The sequence below is a fragment of the Chenopodium album genome, chromosome 4 (genome assembly GCF_948465745.1).
Source record: "Chenopodium album chromosome 4, dcCheAlbu1.1, whole genome shotgun sequence".
NCBI classification, from domain to species: domain Eukaryota; kingdom Viridiplantae; phylum Streptophyta; class Magnoliopsida; order Caryophyllales; family Amaranthaceae; genus Chenopodium; species Chenopodium album.
Genome location: NC_137837.1, coordinates 2,626,377 through 2,634,711, shown reverse-complemented (window position 1 = coordinate 2,634,711; position 8,335 = coordinate 2,626,377). Strand labels below are relative to the sequence as shown.

Here is an 8,335-nt window from a genome sequence, read left to right as displayed (position 1 = left end):
TTGTAAATATAAGTTAAGGCTAAGTTAAGTTTAACAAAACTAAAGTTAAGTTAAATAAAAACAAGTTTATTTCAACAAATCTAAAGTTAAGTTTAATTTTTTTTAAAAAAAAAAAGTTTTAATGCAACTTGAGAGTATAAATTATTTTCTATCTTTCCCACACTTTTGTCAATTACAACTAAAGGCCTGTTCACTTCAGCTTAATTTCAATTCAACTCGTTCAGTTCAGCTCCGAATTTTCTACTCTCATAATATATTCACTTCAGTTTCATTCAGTTCAGTTTCAATCAGTCAGTTAATCTTAGTTCAGTAAATGTGAACAAACTCTAATGTGTGTCTATCTAGATTATGAAACAAGGCTATGAATTTACTTTGATTTGAATCTCCATTTAATTCTTCCTCTATTTCTCACAATATTAATTTATTGATTTTTTTTCACAATTCAGCCTAAATTTACTCCCTCCGTGTTTTAATAAGTGTCACAGTTTGATTATTATTATTATTTTTTTTTATTATTATTCACATAATGATTTTGACTTGACTAATTTACTAATATATAAAAAACAAATATTATTGTATAATACATTGTTGATTCATTATAATGTATACTTTCCTAACATCAATTTTCCTATAATTTTACTAACATATAATTAGATAAGTTAATGGTCAAAGTCAATTCTCGACATACGTATTTGTCAAACTGTAACACTTATTAAAACACGGAGGGTGTATATATATTTATAAAAAATGGGTATAGATTTTAGTAATTTAGGACTAAAACACGCGTAGATCGGCGTTATTAATATTTATTTATTCTCAATTATTTCTTTTATAGCTTTTTTTATAATTGAAAATTTTCTATTTTTATATTAATTATTTTTGTCTTGTTTTAATCAAATATTTTGCTTGATTAATTTTTTTTACCGACTTATATAAGAAAATGTTACCGATTTATGTAAGTAGTAATTTATATTTAATCCTTGTCAAAAAAAAAAAAAATATATATATATATATATATATAACGCTCAAATGAAGAAAACATACAAAAAACTTCAAAAAAAAAATAAAATATAGAATTAAAAATAAATAATTAAAAAAAAAAAAAAAAACCGAATTTTATACCACTATACCCTGATACAGACCATACAGTGATACTAACCTAAAATTCCAAAACAAAGAAGCCTAAAACCCTCGTCTTCCTTCCTTCGTAAAACTTGAATAATTGTTTTTCAGGTTATATGTAATTGATTTCTCCATCTCATTCATTCTTTTTTAGGGTTTAAATTTGATTTTTGCGTCAACAGTTTGATTGAATTTGCAAGATGAAAATGCGGGAAAATAAGGGAGGTGCCAAAGCAGAAACCGGAACCTCTTCCAGAAGTGGTTTGGAATTAAATGGCAAACCATTGGATTTTCGCTCTATTATGAAGGAAGTTGAACTTCTTGGTAAATTCCCCTCTTTTTTCTTTCAATTTTTGTTGTTATAGATGCTAAGAATAAGTTATTATCTTAGGAATTGAATTTAAAGATTTCAATTTTGTGTTATTGTTTGCTTAAATGCTTAATTATATGGCATTTGGATTTGAATTTGGGGTAAAGTTTACAACTTTAGATACTAATATTGGGAAGTGAGACTATTGGGGGAGCTTCGATTGTACGATTGAAATTATAGAATTTGGGAAGAGAAACTATTGGGGGACTGCAGTTGTAGCTTTAGTGGTACGATACAACCGGGTGTACAATAGAAATCGCTCAAGGGAATAGTGGAAGTGCAACCAATAGAGTCCTTTTCCTCGATTGAGTTCCAATTAGACCTCAATTTTAACCAACAAAGAGCCTAAGTTATTTACCTCCTTTAGAAATTGAAATTGAATTCCCACATTGGCTAACATTCTAACAAGATTGTTTCATACGAGTTTTCACGGTCTCTAATACGGGTCTTAATCACCAATTTCATATGCCTGATATTCATAAGTAATTGATATTGTAAAATTTTCCATTGAGAAGAATCTAACAAGATCCCACATGATTGATGTTCAGCTCAGTACAGTTCAACTCCTAATTTCCTTCTCTTATAAAATATTCATTTCAGTTCAGTTCAGTTCAATTCAGCTTAGTGCGGTCTATGAGAATGAGAACCGGCCCTCAGTAGATTAGTGGGATTTGTGATCAAAAATTTTTTTGTTTGATCCCAAAATATGCTTGGAAGCAATCTTCAAGAGACGAAGGGAGTACCAACCAAGACCTTATATTTTTGCATTTGGATGATTGATATTATTCTGCTTGGGTAATGAAGTAGCTTGTCTTTAGTTTGCTGTGTCTCCAAGTAGAATTTTAGGGGATGGGTGATGCAGGATGCAGCATATGTGCTTCTAACAGACTTCTTTACTGCTGCGAATTTTAGCTTCTGTTTTTATCTATGGTTACGTGATATGATTGCAAGCTTTTCTCGAATATATTGCTGGTGATTAATTTAACTTTATTTCATTGCAGGATCCTCTGATATGACATGGAAAGAGAGGAAGGATTTGCAGAATAAGAAGGTTGTTTCATTAGGTGGAAAGGTAGGCACTGTTGACATACCTTATGTTTGGATTTTGATCTGAAAATTTTGATTGAATCTGCTGATTAACAATCATTTTGAATTTATGTGTTAAAGGCTCCCAAGACACAGAGACTACCACTAAGTGTAGCACGGCCAATGATGAAGAATCAAAAGAAAAAAGAAGAGAAGATGTTGCAACAGGTGGTGATTTCAGAGATGGGACTTTAAATTGTTTGAAACTTGCTATATTCTGAATGTAAAGTTGAAACTTGCTGATGAAAACTTTTTGCAGGAGTTACTCCTCGGACATTGTGGGGAAAGCCTTATCAAAAGGACCAAAAAACCTGAAGAGAAGCGCAGACCTGAAGATGGAGTGCTGAGATCAAGTGAAGGACGTTTCCGAAATGGAGTTCTTGATGTCAAACATTTATTAAAATCCGCCCCACCTCCAAGGAATGATGATCATGGTCCTCCTATGCCTAGCAAAGGGAGGAAAAAGAAGGGTGGCAAAAGAAAGGGTGGCAAAAAGAAAGGTGGTGGTGGGAAAAAGCGCCACTAAGAAGATTATTGAGCGGAAATAAACCTCAAGGGCAAAAGTTAGTAATGCTTTGTACTATAGAAGCAGCTAAAGCATACTCGAATGAGAAACTGAGAAAAGATATCCTCACATGCTCAGAAATCTATGTACACTGTCACACTGTGAGTAGCATTATCATCGCTTTGCTCAGTATTTTCATCTACGGCTGTTTCAGAGGTTGTAACTTGTAAGCCAGTGCTGATCAGATCATCAACTCAGTTGTTTATTGCTCAATCATGGCATCATGCTTGCTTTCTGTAAGTTGATGTGTAGGATTGCGGATGATAATGTCGTGATTGGAAATTTTGTCAAACAACACTATTAACCCCTACAAAATTGAATCCCTCCAGTAGTCCAATTTTGCCTATTCAAATCTTGGAGTATATGAGGATTAGCATAAATACTCCATACTATTTGTGTTTATGATCTCACTTAGCTTCATTTATATTTGTTCAATTGTTCATTATATGATTTACAAGTTCTCCTATACCAGCACTAAAGTCTAGAAGTGACAGATTGACAATCAAGTCTTTTGACAAAACACAAAGTATTGTTCGCCCTTTGCCCCTTTCTAATGCAACGAAGAATAATCGTGATGGTTGTCTAGTAGTCTTTGTTTTATTGCTGGCACTAAGTATGGCAATCAATTCACTTGTAATTCATATGAACTTTGTTATTGGCTCTAAGGGGTGTCCCGTGTACATGGTCAAGTTCGTTATAGTTTTGGCCATTACCCAAATTAAACTATATTTGGCATGGTATGCTAAGTAATTTAAAAACAACTTAATATGACTTTGGAAAGTCAAGCTGGTGACTGGAATCATCTCTAGCAGAGTAGCAGTTCTTGATTCGGTATACAACAAAAATTCCGATATAGCCATAGAATTAAAACGTATATTCTCGGTAATTTATAAATATATTGGCAGACCTGTTATCGTTGTAAACCAACTGCTACAACCCTGGGAGACATTTCTCACATTCAACTTAATTTTGGAAATTTTTTCTGAAATTGACCCTAAAAATGTGAATTATAGCCTTTAATTTGATATGTATAGTATTTCCTTCAAAGTGACATTGTATCCAATTACAAACAAGGCCCCCTTTATTAACTCCTAACCACTATGGACTTGAATGTGAGTTAGTGATCGTATTTGATTCCAAATAACATTATATGACCCTCGAAAATTAACCGAGTCCCGATAGCTAACTTTGAGAGAACATTTGCATAACAATATATGAAGCACAAATTTTTTTAGACTATACAACTAATACAAGTGTTACAAAAGTAGTTACAGCGTAGTTTAGTAGAAGTAGTAACCAAACCATAAATCTTAGATAAACCCTAAAAATCAAGATCTATTTAGAAGGTTCTAGTTGCTTTGCCTTGCTTCTAGCGAAGACCAGTGCACTCAGCTCAATTAAATAACCTCACGGTGTCAAAACCCTTGATTTCTACTTCTAAACCCCAATTTTCTCTCTCCTCCATTTTTTCTGGGTAATTTGTAGACTTCGAGAAAGATGGCAAAGCGGCTTATTCCCACTTTCAATCGCATTTTGATTGAGAAAATTACTGCTCCCGCCAAAACTAATACTGGAATTTTGCTCCCAGAATCTTCTAGCAAGGTCTGATTAAATCCCTTTGTTTTCTATTTAATTAAATGTGTAAGCTGTTTTTTTCGTTGATTATAGTGTGTAAGTTGAATTCTAATCTGGGTTAGTTGCATTTTTTACATAAATTTTGTTTCTTTGATCTAATCATGAACTATATAATTTATGAATCTATGATATCGGTTAATTAGCTGTTTTTTCGTTGATTATAGTGTATATATTGAAATCAAATCTGGGTTACTTGCATTTTTGCATAAAGTTTGTTGCTTTTGATCTAATTATAAATGTCCCAAACTATGTATTATATGAATTTGTGATATTGATTAATTGCATTTTTATTTATCAATATTTCTCAATGAATGCTGCTAATATTTTGGTTGCAAATGCCAAAATTGTAATTTTTTTTGAATGTACAAGTATTAGCTTTGGAGGGTAATAGGGTTTTGATGAATTCTATAATCTATGCGGTCAATACTACTGTATAATTTAGTTTGCTATAAATTGGATTGCTTTTGGTTATTTTGATGCAGCTCAACTCTGGGAAAGTAATTGCTGTGGGCCCCGGGAGTCGTACCGGTGATGGGAAACTAATCCCCGTGAGTGTGAAGGAGGGAGATACTGTTCTATTGCCTGAATATGGTGGCTCTGAATTTAAGCTTGAAGATAAGACGTGAGTTCTGTTTTATGCTATATCTATTAGTGTACCTAGGAAGCTAAATCATGAGTAATTTGTGATTGATTTTGTTCTGGAATCAACTCTGTTCTTTAAAATTTTCAAATGTGCTTCTAAATAGTGTGAAATTTTAAATTGCTGTCAAAGGATCTGGAATTTATTACCGAGTTTAATCATTGCAAGATACAGTATTACCTTTACAAACTTAATTGCTGTTAAACCGAAGAAATGATGACTAATTTTGGAATGGTAGTGTTTTGTTAGAAGAATTAACTAGTGATATCATTCTTCCTATACTATATGGTTTACATGTAGTTTAGGGGTTTCATATGGATTTTCAATTGTAGAGTCTTATAGTATTGTACAGCAAGCATGTTGGCTTAGTGCACTTTAGGAGAGATTTCGATTTTTTTTTTTTCTTACGGTGTTGTTACTGGTAAAGTAGTAAAGCTATGGATTTTGATGCTGCTCAACTGTGCTTCAACGAGTCAAAAGGCTCCCATCTTTACAGTAGATAGTTGTGAGTGGCTCAAAGTTTGAACTATACCTAATCATGTTTTTATCCATTATTATACCTAATCCAACCTATATTAGAAAAATTAGTTATGGACTTGTGGTGGTATATCATATAATTATGGTAATATTTTGGGTGATGTACTTCAACAACCATGGTGGTGTTAGTATATTGCAACAAACTGTGACTTATTGGGGCCTGATTTTTCATTGATCAATTGTTGATGCATATAGAAAAACCTAGCCAAAATGACATTAACATTTGATTTAGAATAGAGATTGGTGTTTTAGGAAAATTTGCTGGCAAATTGCTTCTCTATTTGATCTGCACCATTCTTGTTGTAATGTAATGGTGTCCTGGGGATCAAGGATGTCATTTGTAGTTAACGTCATGAAGCCGTGTAGAAATTATACGGCACCCATGCTAGTAGAGTGTGCTGTATGGGATGCTGGTGCTGTTAAATTACCCTTCGTTGAGTCTAAAGGCCCCTATCCTTCCAACGCATTATATTTGCATTGGTGTTGAGGATACTTGGTGAAATTCTTTAGTAGTTGCTAAACAGTCTAATAATGGAGTAAGTAGGCGTGGTGGTATCTTGTATGGTTATGAATCCTTATGAGTTATGATGGCATATGCTGTACATGGAATTATCGTGGTGGTGATTTTTTAGCAGTTATACTTCACTTTAATGGCTGTGGTAAACCAGTTATTAGTATATCAGATGATTGTAAATTTCTAATTGTTGGGGATATACAAGTACAAAGTTTATTAATACTTGGGGATTGTATTTTCATTGCTATAATTTGACTTGGATTGTTGAGGCATGTTTTCTGCCACTGTTTGTGAGTTAATACTTTGTGTGTTTTAGTTCATGTGTGATATAATGCATATCTTAATGCAATGGTTGAGTATCATGCGTGTGATTATATTCAGGGATGAGAAATGTATCATTATTTATGGTTGTAACTGTTCTTGCTTGTGCTCCTCTTGCAGGTATCATCTGTACCGGGAAGATGACATTCTTGGAACTCTACATGATTGATTGTGATTCGGTACGGCTTTCTGGCCATTTTTAGGAGCTTCCCCCACCCCAAAAAAATTGATAATAATAATATAAAACCCCAGAAAGGGGTCGTAGAGGTCAATTGACGAAGTAGAAATACTCTTATTTCGTAACAATACCAGAACCAATAGTGGTGATTAAATTGCAAATTTTGGAAACATTTTCATGTTATTATTAATTTGATAATTTCTGATCACTGTTAAGGAATTAGTATGTATGGTTTGGTTTTGCCTTTTGCTTGTTGATCATAACAATATATATTCTTGAAGTTAGAGATGCAGGGATTCTTGTGAAGGTAATGGCTTCTTGAGCTCCATGACTTGTAGGTTTTAGCAGCCTTCACCAAAATAAGTGGTGTCTTAAGGCCAAAACCTCCAAAAATTATCAAAAAGCGTGGATATTAGTCTTCACTTTTGGAATTTTTCGACTTTTTTCACCGGGAAATAAAAATTGCCGAAATTTTTACCATGTTCACTAATATCCTTCGGGAGTCCAATTGGCTGGGTGGAACCATCCAATTAGCCTTTAAACAACCAATTTACCGGTTTACAACTTGTACCGATTTCATTAACTCAAATCTACCATGAACATTTATGACAACATATAATGATCATATATGGTTCCAAACGGCATTATATGACCTCGAGATGTATCCCCTAAAATCTCAATATTTTTCGACACCGAGCCCGAAACATTCGAAATTTCTCAAAAAACGTATATATTAGCCTTCAATTTTGGAATTTTTGACTTTTTTCGACCGAATATAAAAATTACCGAAATGTTTGCCATGGTCCATAATACTCTCCAGGAGTCCAATTGGGTGGGTGGAACCATCCAATTTGCCTTTAAACGACCAATTTAACAGTTTACAACTTGCACCGTTTTCATTAATTCAAGCCTACCACGAAAATTTATGCAAACAAATAATGATCATATATGGTTCCAAGCGACATTATATGACTCCGAGATGTATTCCCTAGAATTTCAATACTTTTAAACATCGGGCTCCAAAAACTCCAAAATTTCTCAAAAAACGTGGATATTAGCCTTCAATTTTTGAATTATTTGACTTTTTTCGCCCGGAAATAAAAATTGCCGAAATGTTTACCATGGTCCTTAATACCCTCCGGGAGTCTAATTGGGTAAGTAGAACAATCCAATTTAACTTTAAACGGCCAATTTACCGATTTACAACTTGCACCGATTTCATTAACTCAAACCTACCACAAATATTTATGACAACATATAATGATCATATATGGTTCCAAACGGCATTATACGACCACGAGATGTATCCCCTGAAATCTCAAGGCTTTTCGACAACGTGCCCCGAAACCTCCAAAATTTTTCAAAAA

The 8,335-nt window shown here is 33.4% G+C and overlaps 2 protein-coding genes across 2 annotated transcripts; both read left to right on the top strand.

Moving 5' to 3' along the window:
- Positions 1–1,166: 1,166 nt before the first annotated feature.
- Positions 1,167–3,553, top strand: LOC145626308 (uncharacterized). Its single transcript, XM_081678734.1, has 4 exons — positions 1,167–1,446; positions 2,494–2,564; positions 2,660–2,746; positions 2,838–3,553. Exons 1-4 carry the CDS (start codon positions 1,323–1,325, stop codon positions 3,102–3,104), a joined length of 549 nt encoding a protein of 182 aa, XP_081534860.1. The 5' UTR covers positions 1,167–1,322; the 3' UTR covers positions 3,105–3,553.
- Positions 3,554–4,475: 922 nt separating this feature from the next.
- Positions 4,476–7,254, top strand: LOC145626307 (10 kDa chaperonin, mitochondrial-like). Its single transcript, XM_081678733.1, has 3 exons — positions 4,476–4,745; positions 5,261–5,400; positions 6,911–7,254. The coding sequence occupies exons 1-3, from the start codon at positions 4,641–4,643 to the stop codon at positions 6,957–6,959; spliced, it is 294 nt and encodes a 97-aa protein (XP_081534859.1). The 5' UTR covers positions 4,476–4,640; the 3' UTR covers positions 6,960–7,254.
- The last annotated feature ends 1,081 nt before the right edge of the window (positions 7,255–8,335 follow it).

Bases quoted from the DNA above. Each gene is read 5' to 3' on its own strand.
- LOC145626308 (XM_081678734.1), top strand. From the start codon at position 1,323: ATGAAAATGCGGGAAAATAAGGGAGGTGCCAAAGCAGAAACCGGAACC. The intron at 2,565-2,659 runs GTAGGCACTGTT...TATGTGTTAAAG, and splicing joins TTGTTTCATTAGGTGGAAAG to GCTCCCAAGACACAGAGACT. The intron at 2,747-2,837 runs GTGGTGATTTCA...AACTTTTTGCAG, and splicing joins AAGAGAAGATGTTGCAACAG to GAGTTACTCCTCGGACATTG.
- LOC145626307 (XM_081678733.1), top strand. From the start codon at position 4,641: ATGGCAAAGCGGCTTATTCCCACTTTCAATCGCATTTTGATTGAGAAA. The intron at 4,746-5,260 runs GTCTGATTAAAT...ATTTTGATGCAG, and splicing joins TCCCAGAATCTTCTAGCAAG to CTCAACTCTGGGAAAGTAAT. The intron at 5,401-6,910 runs GTGAGTTCTGTT...CTCCTCTTGCAG, and splicing joins TTTAAGCTTGAAGATAAGAC to GTATCATCTGTACCGGGAAG.